The sequence below is a fragment of the Calypte anna genome, chromosome 4B (assembly GCF_003957555.1).
Source record: "Calypte anna isolate BGI_N300 chromosome 4B, bCalAnn1_v1.p, whole genome shotgun sequence".
Taxonomy (NCBI): Eukaryota; Metazoa; Chordata; class Aves; order Apodiformes; family Trochilidae; genus Calypte; species Calypte anna.
The window spans coordinates 10062472-10089048 of NC_044249.1; the positions used below are offsets into that span (position 1 = coordinate 10062472).

General features: G+C 43.9%; 1 protein-coding gene across 2 annotated transcripts in view; it reads right to left on the bottom strand.

The window, feature by feature from the left end:
• Positions 1-8861: 8861 nt before the first annotated feature.
• The window catches only part of AFF1 (AF4/FMR2 family member 1), a 90794-nt gene continuing 73078 nt past the window's right edge, over positions 8862-26577 (bottom strand). For both annotated transcript variants that reach the window (XM_030450411.1, XM_030450410.1), the window contains 10 exons: positions 25741-25838; positions 22771-23005; positions 21675-21766; positions 20540-20603; positions 19707-19843; positions 17159-17230; positions 16468-16561; positions 16322-16365; positions 14709-14938; positions 8862-11698 (listed from right to left, as the gene is read on the bottom strand). In XM_030450411.1, the coding sequence (XP_030306271.1) occupies positions 11577-11698; positions 14709-14938; positions 16322-16365; positions 16468-16561; positions 17159-17230; positions 19707-19843; positions 20540-20603; positions 21675-21766; positions 22771-23005; positions 25741-25838 (1188 nt within the window). In that variant the 3' untranslated portion in view covers positions 8862-11576. The remainder of the gene's footprint in view (positions 11699-14708; positions 14939-16321; positions 16366-16467; positions 16562-17158; positions 17231-19706; positions 19844-20539; positions 20604-21674; positions 21767-22770; positions 23006-25740; positions 25839-26577) is intronic.

Consider the following 26577-nt stretch of genomic DNA (forward strand, 5'->3'; position numbering starts at 1 on the left):
AACATTTTTTTGTTTTCTGCAGAGTATAATTCTCAGCAGGAAGCCCTTCTAATCAGGGAAAATCCTGTGTTACTGCTGTGAGCTGTATTACCCAGCCCTTGCCCCTGCGCAAGGACGTGGTGACCCTTTTGGTACTTCTGGCTCTCACTAGGTGGGGTAGGAAGAAGAGGTGCAGGCTCCCTCTCTGGAACCAAAGGTAATTTTCTGGATGTCCTGAACTTCTCCAGGAAGTACACTGTGAAACTAAGTAGCCTGCTAGTGCTCTTTGCCTTTTGGTGGGAAAGTGCTATCCAGCACCCCTGGGTGCAGCCTAGACCACACTCCTGGATACCAAAGGGAGAGGTATGTGTTCAGCAGGGAAATTAGGGTACAGCAAACACACTGGGATCCTGTATGGTGTGGGAGAAGCTCTGCTGTCAAACCTGTAGCAGAAAGGCAAATGGTACCACTTCTGAACATGACTGATTTTTAAGACAGAGTTCTGTTGTATTTCAGTTTGCACCTTTGCTCCCCCAGAGCCCCCAACAACCCCTCCAGTACTTGGGCTTCCAGAGGCATCTTAAGAGCTGGCAGGTAAACTGCAAAGCAGGTTTACAAGGGAACAATCCTTGTTGCCAGTGTAATGGTGTCCATGAGATTAATCTTAGATGGCACCAGAAATACAAATATTTTGTGCAGAATTGTTTTTGGAAATACTGTTGCTGAAAATGTGATAACAATGTCAAATTATAAAAGAAGTAGAGGATTACTGTGGCAACAATGTGAAATGACTTACTTGCATCCAAATCTATTGTAATTTAACACCAGCAACCTCCTTTTGCTTATTCCAGTATTGACAACAGAATGACAAAAGAAATACCCTCTGGATGGAGCAGACCCCCTGGCTTTCCTCCAGGTGAGAGCAGGCCCTGACTCTCACTGGGTCTTCTAATTTAAAACTAAGCCTGGGATTTGCAATAGCAAAGTGTTTTAACATTCAGGGTCATGAAATCTTGGCTGCTAAATGTGTGTCTGATCCCAAATATGGAATTGTTACTGCCTCCATTCATTTTCTTCTCACTCCATATAAAAGCCTTGACCTCACTCATAAAAATCATTCAGTACATCCTTTAAGCACAGAGAAAAAACATTTTTGAACAATCAAGTGTGGTTGCAGTTACATCAGAGTGATCAGTATTTCCAGCCTGCTGATGGAGGTCCAGCTGGCAGGCTAAGGACCAGACTCTGGACCACTCTTGAGAGCCCCCTTGGCTGTGTATCTCCAGTCACCCTCCTGCTGCCTAAGCTTCTAGGAGATGTCTAGGATGCTGTCCCTCCCTCCCAGCTCTCTTGCTGCCCACCAGCAGCCAATTCCATGATGCTGCTCTTCACCTCAGGGCTTGGACTGGGGCTTTCCAACTCCTCTCACACCATACCATTGCCAAGGGCAGCATGCATCTTCTATGCCATCCACAGCCATGGGCGTCTTCAGGAAATTTGAGCCTGAACACTTTTACATATGGAAGAGCAACATAAAAAGATTTTAAAAAGATTTCTGATTGCTACATTAAAATAGTAATTTCTGACTATTTTTTTCAGAACATGCCATAGCACCATGATGATGCAAGGATCTGGCATTTATTATTTACATGGACAAAATATGCCCTTTTAAAATAACCCTAAATTCATACCTTGTTATTTATATTCAAATTGGCTTGCAAGAATTTGATGATACTTTCACAGTTTTGTATAAATTTTAATATTGCTGTGCCCCAAAGACACCTCCTTCCTAATGGAGTCATGCTGGCAGCAAAATGTTTGGATTAGACAGCCTGCTATAAGTCAGATGTGGACAGAAAGCTCTGGAAGCAATACCTGTGCCACTGACAGATTTTAAAACGTAAACAAAATATATTGATACACTCTCAATCCTCTCAGAATGACTACAGACTTGCCTCCTCCGGTTTGACCAACATCTGAAAGAAAATTATCTGACAGCAATGTCTGCCTCTAGAGGAGGATGCAGCCCTGCAAATAACCAGGCCATTCCAGAGGGTATTTATGCAACAGAACCAACAGGCAGCCAAGCACAGAAGCAGGAGGTAACAAAGATCCCAGCCAGGCGGGGGAGGGATCCTCTGTGCCTCCAGGATCGTCTTTCAGGTTCGGTGGAATTTAGGGGCAGGGGCAGCGATTCCGGTGCCCGGGTTGTTAACCCTTGCAGAATACATCCCAAGCAATTAATTTATCCAAACCAAGGAACTTGTCCTGCTCATAAGCTGCTAATGCTCTTTTTTTTTTTTTTGAGGATTAGGAAGGTAATTAAAATAAAAGTACAATTGCCACCAGCAATTGCAGCATATTCTGAACCCAACAGCTGAGCTAGACAGCCTCCTCCTCTGCACTCAAGTGCTCACAGACAGTCCAGAAGCAGTAAGACTACCAAAGCCCCCTGAAATGTTGTAAGATGGCTTTGCTGCTCAGTGTGCACTTACCTAAAACCGGGCTGTCTTACTGCATCCAGACTGCACAGCCTCGATTCTGCCTCTTACCTCCACTCGCAACGTTTTGAGTCTGGAGTCATTCTATCTCTTTTATGAGCTACAAAGGAGCTGCAGGAGCAAATTCACCTCAACAGGCAAAACCACATACAGACAGCCAAGACTAAGGGGTAGGAGTGGGTCTTCCTGACTTGGGAAGACTCTTGAGCCCCACAACTCCAGCCCAGCACAACTGCTCCAAAGTACCATGAGAAACAGAAGTGGTTCTGTTTACCTCATTTGCTGCATGTCTGCACTGCTGAGGCAGCTGGAGGATGTTCAGTGTGGTCCCCTGTGATGGGACCACAGCTCTGGCAACAAATGACACTGTGATTCATTTTAAAAACAACAGGCAATAAAAATTCAGCCAGTTAACCTGCTCAAGCTTAAATAGAACAAAAGCCTGGAGAAGTCTCTTAACTCCAGATTACTCCCACAGTTAAATGGGGCTTTCTAACTCCATTTAGGCTGAAGCTACTTTTAAAACAACTTTCAAGAGTGCATAGTTTTGGAGACCCAAGTATTTTATTCCAGATGCTCCAACTTAAATTTTGTTGGCTGCTTTTACCACATCTGTATTTGTTTTCTAAACCTTTGCAGGTTCTCTCAGCTGGAACTGGCACTAAGTAAAGAACTCCAAGCCAGATGAAACTTGTAATTCTTTCCTGGGTCTGTCAGCGGTGTTGGTTTTGCTGCCACTTCACAGCATTTTAATGGAATTCCTTGGAGTCAAGACAGTTTCCATTTAAAGCTGTTCCAGTACACACACACAAAACAGCCAACAGACAGCTGTGTTAATTTCTGCCATCAGACTTTTCTGGTATGCTGGGGTGGTCACGTGCCATCACTTCAAGCGAAAAGCCCATGCAAATACTTACCTGCTGTAAGTTTTCCAACAGGGACTGGAGCTTGGGATGAGGGCACACAACCTATGTTAGGTGGTGCATCAGCCAGTGTCCTGACAAATCAGTCACAGGCACTGGGCTGCCACGAAGAGAACACGTGTGGCTACTGAAGCACCCCTGCTACCTGCCAGCTTCCCAAGGGGGAATTTCTCTGACACCTATTACATGAATGGTCCTGAAAATTAATACAGTATGCAACTATAGCTGATCCTGGAAGAGGCAGAGAGAATTGGCTCTAGTTACACAGCCAAGGAGAAAATTTTTGTGTCTTCATGTGCTTGGCAGGTAAGACAACTCAGAGCAAGACTCATAAGCAAATTATTCTCCTACACACATTTTCCAGGAAAGAGAAAAAAAGAAATAAATAGGACAGTGCGAGTCAGCACTGTCTAACTCAGCACAGGCTGAGTTTGGCCCTGGCCAAAATCTTGGTCAATGCAGAGCAGAAAAGTCAGGAATAGAAGAGCAGAGCAAACCATCCCTTTTTTCGTTCTGTCTTCAGTGGACATCCAACTGCTCTTGCTACTGCTGATTGGGTCCCAAGATCTTCCTTTACCTCCAAGAGGCCACCATGCACATCTGTCTCTCTTACCTCTTCTTCTTCCAGCCCCTCCCTTCCTTCCATCTGATTTTCTTTCTTCTTATCACTCTCCACCCAAAGTGGGTTGCTGGAGCACACCTCGATCACCTAAACATGATCCATGTTACTTGCTTACCACAACAGATCTGCAAGCACGTGCTGCCCTGAGGGTTAGCTCCTCAGCTCCAGGCACTCTCTTTTCCTGCATGCACATCAACTTTCAGACAAAGCCCATTTTGCCTTTAGCACCAACACTTCCTCCACTGTAGCCTGGCAAGGGGGAAAACTAAAACAAGATGATGGGGCCCTACACTTGTTCTGGTCTGCAGAGCCCCAGTACCAGTGGAAGCAGGATGCTGCTATCCCCAGCCCCTCAGGGTCAGGGTGAGATGCATCCCTCTGCATGTATGTGGTGCCGATTCACACCCACTGATAACTGTTTTTTAGCAGAAGTTTAGTTACTGCTCTCAATGAGAGCTTTCCTTACTGAAAGAAGGCCAAAGCTGTCAGATAAAATGAAACAATAAACCAGCAGGCTAAATTCTGCCTTCTTCTTCATGTTATCAACCAAAAGATAGAGGCAACACTGCACTACTACACATGCAGTCATTAAGAAAAAGAAAATACATATGTACAAGGTACCCAGAGCTCTCAAGGACACCTGAGTCAGTAGAACATGCCCCCATCTCAGGCAAAATAAATGGGATTTGGAAACATGCTTTAGTATTTTGCCAAAGCAGTACTCACAAACCAATGCCAGCACAGCAGTCTCATGGACACCTGCCTTTTAAACTTCAAGGCCTTTTAAATTTTAAAACAATTTAAAACAGATTTGGTATCTTCCCTCAAAAAGGAGCAAGAGGAAGACAGTGGCAAGTTCATGCTGCTGAGTATTTCCAGAAATTCAAGCACATCCCAAAGGAAGACCCATGGCACAATCACACACTGCATGGCCACATCAACCCTCACCTCTAAGTGAAGATGTACTTGAAGCTGCTTGTGTTGCTGTCTGAGCAGAGCACAGAGAGAATGAGACATCTCAGCTTCAGAGCAGCAAAACAAGAAATTCCCACTCCCCAGGCAGCTTGAGTTTCATCTTTGCAATTTTGGCCAACATCTCTTGCACCTGAAGAACTCAGAGACAAGCCAGTAAAAATTCATATTTTACTTTTAAATATGTACACACATATGCAGCAATTTATCCTCAGAAGACAAACAAACCATCCGTGGCACAGTTCTTTGGAGTCTTTTTTTTACCTATTGTTTCTTTTAGTTTTTTTTTTTTTAAGCTGTTTCACAGATCTGTTTTTTGCCTTTTTCAAGGACTATAGAAGACAGCTTCTTCTTATTCACAGAAGCCTCAGGCTGCAGATCCAGTGCAGAAATCAAACACATCAGCCTCCTCCCTTTCCTTATTTGTACATTTTTGTCCCATGGCAGACTCTGTTTTGTATCCTTGTTCTCTTATGCCTCTCCCGTGCTCCTGCTGTGTCCTAGCAGATGAGGAGCTGCTGTCAGAGGGAGCACTGGCACATTACTTGGCATGGGATGAAGACCACTGAACAGATTTAAGAGCAGTGTTCCACATTCAGCAAACCTTACAGTTACTTTTTAAGGATTTTTTTTTTGCTGAGAACGGCAGTTTGTTTATGCTCTAAGATGATAAGTAAAGCAAGGAGAAAAAACAAAAAGAAAAAAACCCAAGCTTGTATTGTAACAGTTGAAATAGAAATCCCAACAGAAATGACTCAGAAACACAGGGAGAAGGTGGCTGGCAGCTGAGCAGGTGGGCAGTAGCTTGACCAGTGTGTCACGATCCTTGTGCTGCCTGGAGACCTGAGGACATGAGCCCTTCTCCTGATGCCCCAGGCACTACCCTACATCACAAAGACACCACCACTCAAGAAACCTTCAGCTCCTCTCCTGCTTTGCAGATGGCATCTCACTCATCTTTATTTCCTAGGGCCCTCTGAAAAAACAAGAAAGAAAAAGACTGACCCCAAGTCCCAGCCAGATCTTCTCTGAACAGTGAGAAGAGTTCACATGCAAGGTCAGAGCTTGCTGCACCTCAAGGACAAAGAATAAAAGCTGCACAGGCTGGAAAAAATTCCAGAAATACCTTTCAGCTGCCACAAACCACATATAGGCAGACATGAGCCTTCAAATATTGAAAAAGAAACAGAATGCTGAAATATTGATTAAATATTGAAATACTGAAAAAGAATAGAAAAAGCTGTCAGTTGGGATGCAGTTCTCCTGTCTCAGCAAAGGTGGACAACATTGCTGTATTGCAACAATATGAAATGTTAGACCTGAAGAAAACCTTAATCTCAGCAATTCTGAGTAGGAGAAAACCCCAGTGGGAATTCCAGCAACCCTGCAGCTTGACAAGATACATCACAAACCAGCAGTGATTGCAAATTGCCATTTTAATACCCACAAATCCATGTTTCAGGGACACTTAATATTACAGAATCACATTCAGAAATGCTGATGATGGCCCAGGAACACTGTTGAGTTGGGGTAGTGACAGGGGTTACTAAAAACATAATTAATATAAAGAAAGCACAAGATGCCAATGGTATATTTTAGCATTTGGAGAGCAGCACTGAGCTGAGAGACTGCAATCAACTTCAATGCAGCTGTTTTGCCAAAAATAACATTGGCTTTAGAAAAGATAAGCCAAGCCAAAGAGAGAAAGTGAGCCAATATATAATGTATAACAAATCACAAAATAAATTAAATCCAGTTGCAAGATTAAGTTTGGTCAATAAAGGCTCAATAAATAAACAAACAACAACAAACCTCATTGAAAAAAACCCAATCAAACAACAAAATATTTTTGGCTGTCTTAGCCCAGGGAGGCCACTGGTCAGGGCAGAAAGCTGAGCAGGGTAGGCAACACCTCCTGCAGCTCCACAGCCTCCTGCTCCCCCCTCCTGCCTCCCTGGCTTTTGAATGACCTTTCTTGATGGCACAGTGCACCTCCTTTCCCTGCATCCCTCCTTCCCCTCCTCACCTCCATCTCGCCTCCAACACTCATCCTCCTTGCTTTTGCCCCAGGTGGGTGGGAAACACACTTTTTAGGGGGTCAGAGGGAAAGAAATGGGGGGACAGAGGATTCAAATGACCCAGGAAAAGCAGCTCCCCCTTCCTCGTGCCCCACTGAAACCAGAACAAAATTCACAGAGGCTTAGTCTACATACTCATGGCCACAACCACCAGCTGTCTCCCCATGCTTTTTTCTTACCCTTGGTGCCTCTTGCCACCACCCTGGGGTCCCCACCTGGTTTCATGCCCAGCAGCAGCGCAGTGTCCAGACCCACCTTGCCTGAGCAAACACCACTAAACTCCTCCTGTCTGGGCTGCAGCTAAAAATCCTACCAGCTGCTATTGTGGGGACATCTCATGTTTCATAGTTTTGTTTTTTTTTTACTGACCAGGTATATTTTTCCTTTTATTCTTACTTCCATACTGATTTTGCTACTGGTATTTTTAGTGTGCAGTGAAAAAGTCCTCTGACTCTCCCAAAAGTGTACATTTGTATATCCAGCTATAACAGCAGCACATCTAGTGGTAATTAAAACAGGTTCCAGCATCCTCTACAATTAGAAACCCACATTCATTACCAGCTAACATCTTAGGTGCAATGTCTGTTGCAGAAAGGGCCTGGATCACATGCACAAACTGTATCATAACAGTACCTTAGAGATGCAAGAAATGCTGTTCCAAGAAGAGTTACATTGCCTGACATAAAACTAAGAGTGGGAAAAGCCCTAAACAAGAAGTGAAAGGCAAAGACATCACCTTGCACAACCAACATGAAGCAGAGCTATCACAGGAAATGGAATCCTGTGGGATTGCCTGAGGGAAATCTTCCTCACAGCACTTCAGAAATGTGTCAGTGAAATAAGACAGGAGCAAGCCCCAAGCCCTGTACCACCTTTGTGGCAAGCATGAATCAGTATTCTTCAACCACCATTTCTGCACCTGGTTATTTAATTTGTTTGCATGAAACCAACCCAGCAGCTGTCCCTGGCACAGTCTCCCCTGAATCCATTTGGGGAGGACAGGAGGCAGATGCCTTGGGTCCATGACCCTCCTGCCACTCCGAGCCTCTAGATCTGCACCCATTCTTGTCCCTGTAGGAAAAGGCAAGGGGCAATAAACTGGAAAGCAAGAGACTTCTTGTACAAAAATTCATACTTCGAGTTTCCTTCCTGAATGAGCCTTAAGACCATTAAGACCACTCAGAGAGAAAAAGCAGATTACAATTTCTCTACAAGAAACTGAGAAGATGAGGACTTTTGCAATAACTCATAACCAACTGTTACTTCATTTATTGTTTATTTCCCCATATGAATGTATCAACCACCTTGGAAACTCCATCACACACATGGCAGAATAAGTTATTTACAAGAGGGACAGACATCTCCAAAATAAGTTTAAGATGTACAGATTTATAATGGGAACCAAGAGGGAGGGGAGAGGACAAAACCAAAACCAAGGACATTGCAGTCACGCTTTGACTTTCAGTTCCAGAAGAGATCTCTTTCTCCATGTAAGTGGGGTTTTCAACTATTAAATAATGGCATCTTAAAAATAGAATATCTGACAATTTCATAACATGTATTAATTCCTTCTAAATAAATATTGCAGGGAAATGATGATGCTTTTTCACCATAGCTGCCTCCTCCTCCGGGACTCAGCCATCACCTCTATTTTACCTTGGATTCATGGTTTTGTTTCCTAATAGCAAATGCTATTTCCTTCACCTACGTTTTGGTTTGGGGTTACTTTTTGTTTGGTTAGTTGTGGGGTTTTTTTGGTGGTAGTGATTTTTTTTTTTTTTTTTTTTCATTTTGTTGATGATGATGTTGTCATTGTTGGTGGGGTTTTTTGTGGGTTTTGTTTCTTTCTTTGTTTTAAAAGGCCTGAACAGGAAAAGGATGAGCATCTTTCCCAACCTTCTGCAGGCCTCTGACCTGGCTCAAGGTTGAAATGTGATGGCTTTTGAAAAAGTTGTTAGAATTTGAAGTCTTCTCCATGACCTGAAACAAAACACAGCTTCCTACTTTGCTCACCCAGCCCCCTTGCTGGCAGGTTTCCTCGGAGCAGAGCAGTAGAGATTACTGCTATCTGGGCAGCAAAGTGGCCAAAGGGCAAGGAAGGTGCACCCATGGGTGACAGTGAGCTGGATGCAGGATGGGGGCAGATGCATCCCCTGCCTCAAGGGTTGCAGCAGGCAGTGTCCCTGGTGTGGGCAAGCTGTGAGCAAGCAGCTTTCTGATGGGAACTAGGCCTGGCAGCAGGGAGGGAGATAGAGGATGCGAGTGAAAATAAAGTACGGGGGACCCGTGTCCTTGTTTCACTGTATTGTTACCCCTAAGATTCTGCTAGGGTCCTTGCAGGCTCTCACAGTGGTTTTCAGGTTAAATAAAGCTTTCTTCCCTCCTTCCTCCTCTTCAGCTGCTGATCCTAAAACTAGCTTGCTCTAAAGACTAAATCAGAAGAAGGCATGAACCCACCAGTCTGGAATTGAGCTCCAAAGTCCACATCAGGCCTTCAGGCCAGCTGGCCATCCCTGTGCTTCCTGAGAACAAAAAAGTTAATGCTGAGTCTCTCTCTGCTCCTGGCTTACTCAGAGCAGTTGCTCCTCCAAGGAGGAATGAAAGTGAAGTTTGAGAGGTGAAACAGGAGAGGAGGACATGGATCTGGTTAGGACACCTTATCCCTGAAATACACTAAGGCTTTTATTAAAGTGAACAGAAAAGGACAGTCCTTTGAAGATGAAGGAAGATCCAGTCAGGACTGGAGGCCCTGAGCTGCAAGAAGAGGTGAGAGGAAAGCTCCCTTGTGCTTGGGATTAGGGGCAGACCTGCAGCAAACTCCCAGCAGCTCCTTCGAGAGCTCAGATGACTCTGGGCTTCCCTCTGGTAGGGGCCATTTCTACAGAAACTGCTTTTGGAAATGCAGACCTTTTGCTGACATTAATTTACTGTCCATTTGTTTGAACCTCAAAATCACAAGCAGGTGTTTTATAAAGGGGGTGCTGCTGCAAGCATACAGACCTGCTCCTCTATCCTGAAATTCTGTGGAAAGGGAGCTCCTTCCTGTCTACACAATTATTCTGCGATCCCATCCTTCTTTTTTTCCACTCTCAGGGGTCTGTCAGAGACAGGGCAAAGGATATGAGAGAGGACCAGAGGGCTAAGGCACACTATTAGATATGGAAGCAGGGATGTAGGATGTAGCAGCAGGACACTAAGCACGAAATCTTTGGGTAGAGAAGGATGTCATCTTGCTGCACACACACACGTCATGGATGCTGCTTTCACTGCTACTGTCACGTGCAAAATTGCAATTTCAAAAATGCAGCACCTGAGAAGGAAAAAAGGCTTGCAAATAATTCCCTTTCATGTTCCCTTGACAGATTTCTAAGTCTAGGCCTACCTTTTAGTTTGGTTGAGTTACCTCCCACATGAGAGATGCCCTACTTTGGTACCAAATTCTTCTCTTTGATATTCACCAAGACTAGCAACAGTTGCAGGCAAATATCCAAACACAAAATTTGTCTTAGGTTCCACTTTTAGTCACTCAGTCCCCTTCTTAAACAGAAGCAAACGCTCCCTGTGCAAGCTCTCAGACTCAGAATGATGTCCAAGCCACCACAGTGACACAGGTAAAGCTGTCCACCTTCACCAACCTAAATGGCAAGAAGTCCTCAGTGTAAGTGACATCCCTCCACTGCAGAGAGGAGACAGAGCTGTTTCCAACCACACTTGGTCATTCTGCCACCCCAGCTGTGTTGAGCTTCCAAGGCTTAAACTGAGCAAGACCCTAAGTAACATAGTGAGAGTGCTAAGGGCATGTTTGTGCATGAGTGCATGGCAAGGAGGAGGACCAAATCAGCCATGACTTAAAAAGTAAACTTGCAGCATTGAAGGCAGTGGCTTCCTCTGATTATCAGGACAGCAGCTGGCTGAAAAATGCATGCAGGTGAGGCTGGGAAGCAGGCAAGACAGACCACTTTGCTGTTTTTATTGTAACATAATGCTGTTTCGTGCTGATGAGGTTGCTACTTGCCATCTGAGGAACAAAGACATCAAAGATTGCATCCATGCTTGCAAAAACAATCCTCTGACACATCTTCAGGGCACAAAACTGTTGCAGACTGTTGCATAATAACCTCTGGAGGCAGATTCCCTACTTGTCGGCACTTCTTCGTGTGTGATTATTGTCCTGCTGGTTATTCATAATAGAAATGTTTACAGACCATCAATACATTGAGCCATTCAGACAATTCATTGCACTTCATCATTTAAAGGAAGGGGCCATCAACGCTGAGGCTTTCCTCCATTCTCTTCTTTTTCAAGGCAGCAAAGTGCTACCCTAAAAATATAGATCAAAGTTTTTCCAGTGTAACCAGTTTTTCCTTCCACCTTGCTTTATTTTCCCTTGCAGGTGCTTTGTATCCAAAGATTCAACATATGTCAGACTGTTTCTGAGGCTTCAAAAGTGCAAAAAAAAAAAAAAAAAAAGTTCAAGGTAATTAACCACCTTGAGCACCAGTTAAGGCGTGTTTGTTTCCAGTCTCAGCCACTGTAAACCCTGTCTAGTGTAGTGTACCAGTTCAGCCATGCTACTGTTCAGTGCCAGAGTGCACGTCGCTGTGCTGAGTTCAGCAAAAAACTCTGAAAAAGGGGAGGGAGAAAGAAAACATTTGGTTGGTTTCACACAACAGGCATGTCTGAGAGGCGAGGGGGCAGCGAGGAGTGACACCAGCAGCACTGTCACACTGCACACAGCAGGGATGCAGAGAGCTCAGCAGTATTAGAAGGCTGGAAAGCATCACAAGCACAGAAGGCACTTACACATTACACACCACACCACCTCCCTAAGTGCTGCCTTTGAAGGACATCTCCTCAGTGGTGCTCAGTAATAGGCAAGGAATAATGGGTTGAATGTAGAACATGGGAAGTTTCACCTCAACATGAGGAGAAACTTCTTGACTGTGGGTGAGGGAGCCCTGGCCCAGGGAGGTTGTGGAGTTGCCTTCTCTAGAGACTTTCAAACCTCTCCTGGATGTGTTCCTGTGTGACCCCCTGTAAATGACCCTGCTCTGGCAGGGGGTTGGACTCTATGATCTCTAGAGGTCCCTTCCAACCCCTAACTGTCTGTAATTCTGTGATTTTATGACATCAAGACCACTAGGTGGGCAAGAGTTTAGGTGTTCCCTGCTGGTTGCTTCCCCAGATTTTGAACAGGCCACATGAATGTCTTCCTGAATGATGCTCAAAAGCACACACAGTTCCCCTCAGATTGGGTCCCTTTCCTTCATCCATCCTCGAACCTGGGAGACACACTGATTTCTCAGCTTAAAAGGTTTAAAAATTTGTATATCTTGCCAGGTTATATGATTCTGATTTGAGCTGTTTATAGCTGGGCAAGTCAGGCAGATCTAACAGAGTCCTACCCTGCCACCACTTTCATGCACTGTACTGCATGGTCAGGAAATGGGTCTTGCAGCACATTTGAGCCTGCCTGGATGTGCTTATCTTCTATGCTGGTGACAGCAAGCTAGGGGAAATTATCACACTTACTCCTTTTAAGTCACATTTCTAAGACATTCCTGCATGACCTGCCTTCCAGTGACATAAGTCCAGTCCCTCCATCCCTCCAGACTCAATTGTGTTGCCAGGTACCTTTCCAGAAACTGCCCATTCTCAGTTCTTTTTTTACACATAAAGACTGAACCCAGAGGCTAAAAATTTCTGCTTGGCTGTGTAAGGAACTCTTCAGAACCAGAAAGCACAACACTATCATTTTAATACTTTTTAGTTCAGAAGCAGAGAACACATTTAGCCTGGTTTTCCCACTTTCGTGTAAAGTGAGCATCCAGTCCCTTACATGGGGAACAGAAGAGCTTTAAGCAGAGAAAAGCAGTCCAATCCCCTTGCCTGAGCAAAGTAATCTGATCTGTGACCAGAACACCTTATGAAAGCAGAGTGACTTTCCATGCATGCAGCCTCAGCTTGTCCTCTCTGTGGAAGACCAGAGGCCAGAGGACAACCTGTTACAGCCTCACGATCCATGGTGCTGTTCTGAATTACAGTGAGGAGCTGGGTCCTGCCCTGTAAAAGCACCTGGTTGTGGACTTGCTAGAAAGCACTTCAGTTCTGCACAAGTGACTCAGACACAGTTACAAGGAACTGCATTCCACTAAGTTATGACTTCCCTGTCCAAGGGAACTCCATAGCTTAAGGCCACTGCTCTTTCCTGTATAAAAGATTAAGGATGTTTGGGGCTTTTTTCTTAGTTTTATGCACTTGTTCTCTGTACCTCTTTGCAACTGTACCTTACACTGAATACAGGCAAGTTCCAGTTCTGAAGCTCTTACACCATCCTGAGCAGTGACAACAACTGCCAAACCTGCGTATTTACTGTTCTGCACAGATCCACTCCCGAGTAGTTACTACTTCAGTCACCATCCCCTACATTAAAATGACAGCACAGAGCAGCTTTTGAATTTAGAATACTGCACTCAGGCTGCTCTCCCATAGGTTTTCCTCCATGACTCATTCCTCTGCCTTAACAGCAGCATCCACCACTTGTTCTATGTGACAGTCTTTTATTACCCTTTGGGGATCTAATCCAAAATAATACACAAGAATTGCTGCTGCAAGCACAGATTTGCCCAGAGGGCAGCCAAAACTAGAGTTACTTTATTGAAAGGTGAGTTGCAAAACTTTTTGAATTTCAGCACTGTATTTTTACAGTCTTCCAGCAATTCAGCCAGACACAATATATTTATTTTCCTTTGCAAGTTTTTCAATAGATCATGGCAACATATCCCTTCACCCATAGCTGCTCACAAAACTTTGTGTTTTCTTAAAAATTACACTGCAAATGCCACATGGAATGGCAGGTTATAGACTGAATTGCTTTTGCTAGAGTGGAACAGGTTGTCTGGAGAAGATGTCTGCCCCTTCTCTGCAAGTGTTGAGGGCCAGACTGGATGGGGCTTGGAGCAACCTGGTCTAATGGGAGGTGTCCCTGCCCATGCAGGGGGGCGAAATTGGATGATCTCTAAGGTCCCTTCCAATCCAAACCATTCTATGATTCATTATAGGACAATTCAACATTTTAAACACCAAAACTGTAGAATAAAAAATGTAACAGCAATTTTTGTAAATTCTGCTGGCAAATACTGCTCATGTGGCCAGCAAGGACTACAACTGAAGTGCTGCTCAGCTTTTTTTCTCTCTTTACAGAGAGAAGCCAGCTTCACTTTTTTCAAGACAAAAATACCTGGAAGTTTCACAGAAAAACTATAACAGCTACAAGCCAAAAAGCTGTTATTAAGTGAACCAACTCAGAAAAGCTAAGTGTCCCAAAGAGAAAAAACAAAGAGCAAAACCCCCTTATGCTTCTTGTGCTGCCATGAAATCAGCTGACTGGTTTCCCACACTTGATACCTTCATCTTCTAGGTCTTTGAGATTTGAGGATGCCAAGACAAGCTATTAATTGGAACACTTACGAGTATATCACCATCAACTTTCTCTGCTAATAACCTGCTCATGTGTCATATCTGTCTATCTGAACATATTTAATGCTTTGATCTTTAGGTATGGTGTTGGCAACACTAAGCATTAGGATTTAAGCAACTACCAAGACAAAAAAAACACAGGGCAAAAACTTACCCTTATTCTTCCTGGCCAGTGCATCAGCCTGTTCCCAAATATCATGTGCATAGAGGATATACGAAGTGATGTTGACGTAGGAAGAGGTCATGTTTAGGATATTACAGGGGACAGCGACTGAAGAGCCAGTGCTGTTGCCACTGGAGTTGCTAGCATTTGACCCCAGCTGAGAACTCACAGAACTGGCAGGAGAGGGCATTGGAGAAAGAGGAGAAGGCATGCCTGTGCTTCTGCAGGAGAAGAAACATTATCAGCATTTAATTTCAGAGTTAAAAGTCTTGCCACAAGACTATCTTGTGCTAGGAGCTACCCACTGTCATCCAGGCCTGCAGTATGGAGTGCTGAAAACTAACATGTGCTCAGCTACATAACAAGTAAATGTCCTTCCAAGTCCAGTGCCAAGATTTTTGAAGTGATTTGTGACTCTAGGGACTCCTCTTGACAGGACAAAATGTGGGACCACACATCAGAAAGGGCCACCCATCCACCTGCCAAAATTTACACCTACTTGTGGAAGCCTTCATCAGATTATCTAAGTGGCTTTTTTTTCCTTAATGACTTCAATTTCAGCCATGCTGAACCTTCCCACCTCTCAAGGATGGAGCTTTCTGCCAGGTATTCACAGCAGTGGGGTCAGCCTACACACCCTTATTTATAGACACAGCAAAGCTAGATGTGGTCAGCTGCCCACCTTACAGATACAGCCTGGCCTCATGACAGCACTTCACCCCCAGCACTTTACCCAACTTAATTTTAGCCACTGGGATGAGGGGGCTGCCACCACTGCTCTAGTGTGACCATCTCCCTTCCAATAAACTACACTGTGTAAGGGGGCAGAAAAGCAACTGGAATTTCAGTGTCAGTACTAAAGACCAAAGAACCCTCTCCCAACCACAGAGTTTAAAAGGGACAGACATGGAGGCAGTCTATCTGCCAAGTGCCATTACCACAGCACACAGGAAAAACTCTTTCTTATTCATTGTCATTAAAGCACAGGCTCAGTCTGCTGGGCACTGGGTCAAACATGTGACAAAAACTATGTGACAGCTTACCTTTTACTTTTGCTGTCACAGCAACACTGCTGAAGATGCATAGAAAGGACAAAATGCTCAATAACTTTCAAATCAGAAAATTAGTTTCTTTTTCATAATTGGTGACTGAGCTAAAAGGAAAAATACTGAAGTATCACACCTCAAAGTTATGTCACCACAGGGTGAAGGCATAACCCTGCTGGATAGTGGCCAAGGAGATGAGGATGGTGTCCCATTAAGTGTCAAAGGATCTCTAACAGAGGATGACAACAACAAAGGCCTTGAAACAGAATAGTGACAATAACTTCCTTGCTCTTTCCTGCATCTCTAGTGGACAACTGCTCTGCTTGATATGCAGTAACTCTGGGCCTTGTAACAAAAAAATCCAAACCCCTTTCCAAAAAAAACCAGGAATGGCAGAGCAGAAGTACACTCATGCCCCCTAACACTATGATTTCAGTGGGCAAGAAAGGGCAAGTTGTAAGGCACTCTCAAATGCACCTTGCAACTAAAATACTCCAGTTACTGTTTCCACCCATGCCCTTACAGACACAGTACAGATTACCTATTTTTACACCTTACCTTGCCACACATGGAGAAGGTGCTTGTGTTCCTCTGGAAGAACCCTGCAGCAAGAAACAGAATCTTGTTAGGTTTGGGCTGTTAAGCCAACATCAGTAACCACCACAAGTGTCTGACCTGGCAGCTTGGTAATACATCTGCCCTACCTTGAAGTGGTCATTCAGCAGCCTGGAATACTTTATTGCAGTGTCTTTTTTGTAACGAAACATTGCCACATGCAGAAGAGCCTGGCAGCGCATGCTGTGAACAGAAACACACCCAAGCATCAGTGTCCATGCTCACTGCTGTGTGCCCACCACTCAGCACCCTTGTGGCAGGAAGACACACATCAGCTGCCCCGCAAAGTCAAAAAAGCTCAAAATTTCTCCTCCTTCTGCTCATCCTAAAAAAATACCCCGTGAAAAAAAAAATCACAAGCGAAAACAAAAAAAACCAAGGAAGGGCCATGTCTGGTCTTTTATATAAAGAGGTGCCTAGGCTGAGTAAGGCACATCCCCACCCAGCAGTGCCTCAGCTATGTTCAGCTGCAGCTGCAGTTACACAGCTCAAACATTGGCAGCCAAATTGCATTCTTTCACCTTAGGTGAAAGCCCTTATGCACTCTCGAGTTACCAGCGGATCAAATTTTAGAGTCTGTGTGTTCCACGTATCGTCCCTTGTGATAGCTGAGCTCACTTTAGAGATGTTCTAGTTTATTCTGGTTTCTATATTGTGTTGGCTTTTTACCCCTGCAGAAGTCTGATTCACATTTAACTCATTCCCTTCATCCTGAAAGCACGGGGTCTTTCACTCAAGTCCAAAACCAGAACATGAAGGCACAGGAAAACATTTACGCACCACAACACAGCAAAGGTTTTTTCATGTGAAGATGCTGAGGCATCCATGAAGGATTTCAATGTCATGATGAATCTAAGGAAATAAACACAATCTTGTCAGCCATCCATGTCTCACTGCATGAAAAAGCAGTGCATGCTGTTAACTCAAACACCAGCCAGGAAACCTGCCCCATGTTCTTTGTCCTGGCTCGGAGTACTCTGTACAATATTAAGCAAAGGACTGTGTCTCAAAATGCGCTGTTTTTCATGCAGTGGGAACAGATACCCCTTACATGACTCACTCTCTTCTTACACTGATCCAACATCCCTGCAAGCATAGATAAGTTAAAAACTCATAGAATTAAATCTGGACAGGAATCATAGAACCATTGAATGGTTTCAGTTAGAAAAGACCTTAAAGCTCATCCAGTTCAACCTCTCCTGCATGGACAGGGACACCTCTCACCAGCCCAGGTTGCTCAAGGCCCCATCCAACATGGCATGAGACACTGCCAGGGAGGGGGCAGCCACAGCCTTTCTGGACAACCTGGGCCAGGAGCTCACCACCCTTGCACAGAAGAAGTTTTCTTTATATCTAACCTAAATCTCTCCTAAAACCTCTTGCAGCTTAAAAGTAGTACCCTTTGTCCTACTGCTACACACCCATGTAAAAAGCCCCTCCTGAGCTTTCTTGTAGCCCACTTCAGGTACTGGCAAACTGCTCTGAGGTCCCCTTGGAGCCTTCTCTTACCCAGGCTGAACAAAACCAACTCTCTCAGCCTGTCCTCCTAAGAGAAGTGCTCCAGCCCTCTGATCACCTTTGTGGCTCTCCTCTGGGCTTGCTCCAAGAGTTCTATGCCTGTCTTGTGCTGGGGACTCCAGAACTACATGCAGTACTCCAGGTGGGAATACCAAGGACAAAGGGAAGAGTTTCTAGAGGTATGCCAGCAACTCAAGACTAGGGAAAATGTGGGACCTCTCTAGAAGGAAAGGGGAGAGCAGGTTCCCTGCTATATGAAGGCTGAGGTACTAATTACTCTGGCCTCAATCTTCACCAGCAAGTGCTCAAGCCACACTGCACGTCACAAAAAGTGAAGTTAGGGATTGGGAGAATGAAGAACAACCCACTGTAGGAGAAGAGCTGGTTCAAGACCATCTCAGAGACCTGAAGGTGCACAAGTCCATGGAACTTGATGAGATGCATCTGCAGGTCCTGAGGAAATGGGCAGATGAAGTTGCTAAGACACTATCCATAACATTTGAGAAATAATAGCAGCCTGGTGAAGTTCCCACTGACTGAGAAAGGGGAAACGTAACCTCCATTTTTAAAAAAGGGAAAAAAGGAAGACCAGGTCACCTCTGTGCCCAGCAAGATAATGGAGCAGATTCTCCTGAAAACTATGCTACAGCACATGGTAAATAAGGAAGTGATTGGAGACAGCCAGCATGGTTTCACTAAGGCAAACGGTACCTGACAAGTCTGGTGGCCTTCTGTGACAGGGATACAGCATTGACAGATAAGGTAAGATCAACTGATGTCATCTACCTGGACTTGTGCAAAGTGTGTGATACTGTCCCACAAGACATCCTTGTCTCTACATTGGAGAGAGACAGACCTGACAGATGACCCACTCGCTGGATGAGGAATCAGCTGGTGTTCAACAGTTTGATGTCCCAATTGAGACCAGTGACAAGTAGAGTTCCTCAGGGGTGGGTAGTGGGACCAGGGATGTGTAAAATCCTTGTAGGGGCCATGGACATTGGAATTGAGTGAACCCTTACCAAGTTTAAGTGTTGAAGTGCTGAAGTGTTGAAGACCAGGCTGGATGGAGCTTTGAGCAACCTGATCTGGTAGGAGGTGTCCCTGCGGGTGCAGGGGAACTAGAACTAGGTGATCTTTAAAATCCCTTCCAACTCAAACAATTATTTGAAGTCAAATGAGCTCTCAAAAACATTGTCATAACCTGTAATTTCAAAATAACCAGATATCTGTCTGTCTTTTATGCAATATATGGTTCCTTGTGCTGTGCTGCCTGTATATGTCATACTATCAGGATACATCTACTATTGATGTGAAACTTAATGGTTAAGGTTGCTAAAAGAAATCCCAAAGATGTGTACTTGTAGAAAGACACATGGAAGAAACCAGTAAAATCTGCCTTCAATCAAGCTGCAATACCTTTGGGACATAAACTGTTCTACCAGGTAAATTGCTTTGCTTTTTTTTAACTGAAATTGCTGAGCTCACATGCAAGAGCAACTTCAGATCTGGATGAAGGAAAAACTCATGTTCTCAACTGTCATAACCAGTGTCCTCAGGTGTGCTGCAAATGCAAGGCTCAAATGCTGGGGGGGACACAGTGCCTGCTTCTTCTGATGAGTAACGCTGAAATATTTCAAAGGATTTGTCTCTGGCGCCTCTGGATGGTCTCTCTGTTTCATACTTGTACAGCAACTGCAACTCTGCTCCATGGTTGGAATCAAAAGCTGCCCCAGTTGCAAATAAGCAATGAAACTAACCCGTCACCTACAAACATGCTGCTGAATCATCATGTTTGAAAACCACTTACTTTATGAGATCTATGGTGTCGCTGAAGATGCTGAATGCTGATTTTGGTGCTGGTGCATCCGATTCCAAGGCAAATCCATATTCAATGAAAGAAAGGGCAGCATCCAGGTACTGAAAAGCCTTTCCAGTCTTGTCAGTCTATTGGGAAGATAAATCTCATTTTTAGACTAAGACAAAACCTTCTTCTCACAATTGTACCTGAATTTCTTTTTTTTCCCTAGTTAGACAAGATCTGACCAAAGAAAAAGAAGCAAGTCAGGCCTCTGGGTGATAGATAATTAAAGCAGTGTCAGCAAAACCACCAGAGTGGTCCCAGTCAGCAGCTTTGTGTGCTCTGGCTATTCTTCTCTCTTTCTCTTGCTCAGCATTTTTTCTTTTTCTTGGAACCTACCTTGTGAGAGGCAGATGGGGCTCTCCAACTACAGTATTACCACACTTCATTTTCACAGATAAATGGCAAGAAGCAAATGTACATTATCTAACCAAGCCAAAATTAGCAAAGAAACATGTTGTCACACTCACTGTTAAAATGCATGTAGCTGAGCAAACCACTGACATCTGCAAAGAGAACTTCCAAGCCTTGTTCACCAGCTACCATCAGGATTCTGCCTTACACTTAAGCTGTTTTATTCATCTAATGTATTCTCTAGATACGCTTATAACACAGGGAAATTCTTGAACATTTCACAAATTCACATAGCCTCCCCACCTATGATCTGAACCTTGACCAGTAAGGAGCAGGGAAGTAATGTCTGCCAGCAAATCTTATTCACATGCACTCAGGGTAAGAATGCAAAAGCCAGTTAACATTTCTTGCACAGGGCCAAGCCTTACCATTGCATCAGCTTTGTGCTTCAGCCTCTTGGCCTCTTCTATGTAGTATTCGATTGGATGCTGTCTGTATTGGAGACAGAGGGAGGAAAACAGAAACCAGGGATAAAAGCGTAGGATGATTATCAATTTTACCTTCATACCTGGAAGACATAATGAGCTTAAACATCCTGTTTTGGTAAGCCTGCTATAGTCTTCCCAAAACATACATTATGATTATGACGGTCAAATTAAATTAATATTGTCTGCATGTCCAGAAATACACAGCAGCCGAGTGCACAAATAAAAAGAGGTGCTTTCCTAAAAGACATATTTTAGAATTGCAATTAAAACTTACATTTGGAAATTAAAAAAAAACACTGGAGAGTAGGCTACTGTGAAGCCAAATTTACTTCTTCACTCCCATGGAAAGACAGTGGTTATACCACTTCCTATCACTTCTCAAGTACATAGATTTTCCATAGATTTTCTTTGTGGTACTGCAAAATCTACTGTGTTTCAAACTGATCCTAGACCAAAAGAGCTTGCATTCAAGTTATCTGCTTACAAGAGATGTGGCAACCCAGGCTTCTACACATCGTGGTCTCAACACATAAATGATGATAAAAGCTGGGCCACATATATTTCTGTGCACTGAGATCACAGAATCACAGAATGTCTTTGGTTAAAAGAGACCTTCTAGATCATCCAGTCCAACCTTTGACCAACACTGGAAGCTCACCCCTAAACCATGTCCCTGTGCAAAATCAGTAAGTAAAGAGCAACACCCTCTCAGAAACTGTCAGCTGCCTGCCCAGCAACTTGTCACAAAGGAGTCTGCTAGTTGTCAAGAATCAGATAAATCAAAACCCACCACCACTTGAAGGCAGGCAAAAGTGACACCTCTAGAATTAAAAAGTACCTAACTTCTACAGTAGCTTCCCTCAAACCAAAAACTGTTGTAATGAGACCTTTGCTTTGTCGTGGGTGGGATACGTCCCAGACACAAGAAGGCAGTACAGGGAAGGTCCCAGACACCTCTACCTCTTTCCTCCCAAAAGAAGTGCTCACTCAGAAACAGAAGCCCGGGTGGCTGCAGGAGCAGTCTTGCCTGGTGTCTTCAGAAAGTACAGACAAGGAATATAAAACAAAAACTTACTTTTCAATCTTGAGTGGAGGTCTCCTTGGCTTGGAGGTACCATTTGGCAAAGAAGGCACTGGGAAAGGATTTGTGGCATCCCCTGCAGATCCCTGGAAACCCAGAGTAAAGCTGGTTGGGGAGATATGACTAAGCCAACTCCAAAACTTGGCTTTCCTTAATTTCAAGAGCAAATGTTTACGTGTCTCAGGCATAGTCTATTCTTCAGGCTCTCCTACTGCTCTTACCTTCTTACCCAGCACTTCCTACAAAAATGTAAATGGAAACCTGGTTTCTTATCTGACTACCAGTAAGGCTTAATACCATTCAAATTTTCCCTAAGCATGGAGAAATTAAGTGTCAGGTTTTCCTCCTCAATGGTTAAGATCACAGTAAGGCTGCAAGCAGCACACTTTTCACAGTCACTAGCCAAGGTAGGAAGGGGTAATAACAATTCACAGTTATTTCCAGCTTAACCACACAGCAATAGCCGATTCTCCATTACTAAATACAGTATCAGGAAGCAAGCAAGCAAGCAGTGAGAAGCCAACTAACACCAAATACACAGTCTGACTTAATAGACACACACAACAACATTCTACCAAGGCTCTAACAAATAGATACAAATAAAAATTTAATTAAATTTTATAATGCAAAAACAAAAAATCCATGTGCAAAGATCATTAACAATTTTGTAAACAAGCTCTAAAACCTTATAAGCAGGTAGTGGTAAAAACAAATCACATGTGTTTTGTTTTATTTTTAATAAGTATGTAAACACACTTATTTTTCACCAGTATTGTACTTGGAGTTGCACAAAGTCAGAAAGTTACTACAATAAACATGAATCTCTTGGTTTTTACCTGGTCACCGATCTCACTATGTTACACTAGTGAGATAAAAACAGGCGGTGGAAAGTCAGCAGGGAATTTACAAAAGAGGGTTTTGGGCTAGGAACATGAGGTCACAGATAGCCTCTTTAATGCTTAAAAAAACTTACTCTGATGGCTGGTTTACCTTCCTTCCTTCTTAATGTCCCCAGATAATGTTTCTAAAAGGAATTACAGAGCATGCACGAGTTGCAGGAAACATCCTGTCAGGAATAATGGATACCTACTTTGATGCCCTTTGACAGTTCCGTGTGATTTCTTTCCACCTTCTTGTGTTTAGAGAACAAAGGATCCTTGTGGTTGCTCTTGTTCTTGGCAGTGTTATTCATGGCAGAGAGCTCATTGTTCTCACTTCTAGGTCTCTTCTGGGCCATCTTGCTTGACTTTGGTGCAGGAAAGATGGGTGGCAGTGGTGGGGGAAGCAGATCTTTCTTCCAGGTTTCAAGTGAAGCTTTTGATGCTCTGGAAATGGGAAGCAAATTCAACAGCTGGGATGCATATCGTGTACATATAACATAGGGATTTTTTCATAAAATTACTTACATCATGTACCAATTCTATTTAAATTTCTCTGGAAGTGTCAGATGACTTGTTAACATGAAGAACCCAAAAAAGGCAAAATGAAACTTCACTGACTTCATCATACATTTGATATCACATCTTCAGCTGTCAACAACATACAAGCAAGTTGCTTTTCAGGTAGGAATAAGCCTCAGGTTTATTTAATCCTCAGAGTAAAGACCTGAACCAGAGTAACAGGATGTTGCAACAAGGGCATCCCCCCAGTCAGCCTCTTTTCACTGAAAGAGGGAGGGAGGTAATAAAAGCAATTAAAAATCCCTTGGACAAATCACCTAACAAGGCAGAAGAGCAGCAGCACTGCCTCTCCTCATTGTGGTAGAAGGAATCTTCTATGGTCAAAGATACTCACAGATGTTTGATCCTGTGTGCTTTGACAGAATAAAAATGAGCTGTTCTCCTAATGCTTGGCAGCTCAGCTAGACAACACTTAGAAAGTTGAGATGATTCAAGTGATAGACTTAAAATGCTGTGCTTTTAAATAATAATATGGTAACATATCAGATTTCTGATCATCTGAAGTTAAGACTGCTTCACTACTGCTCATTTATAGTTTTTACTCAGCTTCTCAAAGTTTCCAAGAAAAGACTGAGCAGTGAATGCCAACTCACAGACCGCAATTTCAGAAGGGGGTGAAATTATGTTCAACCCAATGAGAAGAATGAAGCATCATGTTGCACATCTTGCTTCATTCTGCTGTGCATGGGACAGTTCTCCCACATTTTCCACAATCCACTTTTCCCATGATACAGTCCCTAACTCACTACACACATACAGCCCAGCTACACCACCTTGGCACAGCAGACACTACAGCATGGACTATTTCACACAGAGCACAGCAGCTTTCCCTGACCTGATCCAGAGCCCTCTTTCCCCAAAAAATCATCCTATTCTTGCCACTCTGCAAGCCAGAACATGTCTAAAAAGGGTGCTTATTTGCACTGAGGAAAAGGGAGTAATGAACTCCAGAATCAAAGCCATTCCATTACTACCACAGCTGAAATATTCCTTCACCTACCTATCTCAGTGCTTTAAGAGTACATCCATCAGTGCTTTTTCTGAAGAAAAGCAGTTCACCTGTATTGGCAGGACACAAACCTCAATGCTACACACCAATCCCAGTCAATACCTCAAATTCAAGCCACAAGCAAGTGGAAATTAAATGCAGTAGCTCATGCCTGACACATGAGCCTCCCCTGTCAGGAACACTGCCCATTTTTGAAGCCATGCCCTTGAAAGCAGCAAATGCTAGACCTGACAAAATGCTGGCAGTACACTCTTGTGCAAATTATGGGGTAAATTTCAGCACATCTATCAGAAGGTCTGCAAATGCTATGCTGGAGTAAGTGAGGACTTCCTGGCCATAAAGGCCACCTGAAATTCCAGACAGAGTTGTGATTCAAGAGGCACATTGACTGTCAGTCCATTAAGTCCCATACAAAAAAAGTCAAGACAATTTTAGTGGAAAAGGGGAAAGTTCCACTAGATTTTGCACATTTCACCTCTATAAAAATTTGGTCCAGTCACAATGGAAAGCCCACTGGCACTGTGCCATCTTGATCTGGTTAGGGACAGAGGAAGCACATGCATCTACGTACTTCTGGAGTATCCCAGTTCAGCAGCCTTGTACATCAGCAAGGTGAGAAAGCAGAGCTCTGCAATATCCATCACATCCACCCCTGTGTTCTTAGCTGGGAGAAGACAGGTCCCACCTAGCACAGTAGCCAGCTCTGTGCACCAGTAGCCAGCTGGGGTTATTCAAAGCCTGTCACCGGTGACAGCAAATGGAGCTGAGGGAGCTAACAGTAGCAGCATTAACACCTGACTTTTTTTCTGTCCAATTAAAACAGCAATGATCACCAAGTCAGAATTTAGGGACATCCAGTTACAGTACAATACCTTCTCCTAAGAAATCTCTCTGTTGTGGATATGATTACTCAGGGACCTGTAGCCACACTTTCAGCTATCTCACCTGTTTGCAGTGGGAGTCTGAGCAAGCAACCCAATTTACCTGCACCTCAGGTGAAACATGTTCACACCATCTTCTCACCTAACAAAGATTAAGTTTTAAATGCACACACGAATCATCAATCTGATACATTGCTTTCCACTGCTTCCCACCCAGTGAGAGCACAAACTTTCCCAAAGTAACTATGACAGTAGAACCCAGAACGAGGAGGACAGACATAGGCAAAGAAGTTCAGAGAAACACAGAATGGTTTGGCTTGGAAAGGACCTTTAAAGATCATCTAGTCCAATTGCCTCCTTAGAAACACATTAAGTCCAGTTCCATTTCTCATGAACGCAGAAATAACTCCTGCTTGAACTCTCCAGTCTTATTTACCTAGTGTTATAAAATTATAGAGTAGTTCGGGAAGATAGGTAACACCCAAGTATCACTTTGCATCTGCAACATATGAAAAGGTGAATAAATTACAGTCCCATAGCCATGTAGTTGGGTCCAGGATGTAAATCCAGCAGATTAAGCATCAGAAGGCACATTCTATTAAAAGCAAACTCACACATGTAAAGACAGAAGATACAATTCCTTGCCTTCATCTTTTTAAGAAAAGACCTGGTTTTACACATCTTCTGCCATCTCACCACTGGATACTCACTTCAATTTCTTGGAGTCTTTTTTAGCTGAGGACTTCACTGATTTTGTTTCTTTTTCTGATTTAATTTTCTTCCCATCAATTTCCTTCTCCACTTCCCTCTAGCAGAAAGAAAAAAAAATTACTCAGGTTTTGAAGGTTAATGCAAAATACAGAGAACAGCATAGTTAAGTTTGGTTGATTCTGGTTAAAAAAGGGATAGGACCATAGAATCATAAGAATGGCAAGGGTTTAAAGGGACCTTAAAGATCACTTACTTCCAACCCCCCTGCATGGGCACGGACACCTCCCACCAGACCAAGTTGCTGAAGGCCCCATCCCACATGGCCTCCAACACAGCCTGGCAGGGGGCAGCCAAAACTTCCCTGGACAACTTGTACCAGGGTCTCACCACCCTCACAGGTAAGAATTTCTTCCTAATACCTAATCTGAATCTCCCCTCTTCAAGTTTTAAACCACTGCCATTGATGTAGTTCTCTCACTACATCCCTGTGCAAAAGCCCTACCCCAGCTTTCTTGTAGGCCCTTCAGATATTGGAAGGTTGCTCTGAGGTCACCTGGGAGCCTCCTCTTCTCCAGGCTGAACAAGCCCAGCTCCCTCAGCCTGGCTTCACAGGGCAGGTGCTCCAGCCCTCTGAGCATTTTTGTGGCTCTCCTCTGGACATGGTCCAGGAGCTCCATGGCCTTCCTGTGCTGGGGACCCCGGGACTGGACACAGTACTCCAGGTGGGCTCTCACAAGAGCAGAGCAGAGCAGAGCAGAGCAGAGGAGGAGAATCCCCTCCCTCGACAGCTGTCTCTGCTTCTTTTGATGCAGCCCAGGACACGGTTGGCTTTCTGG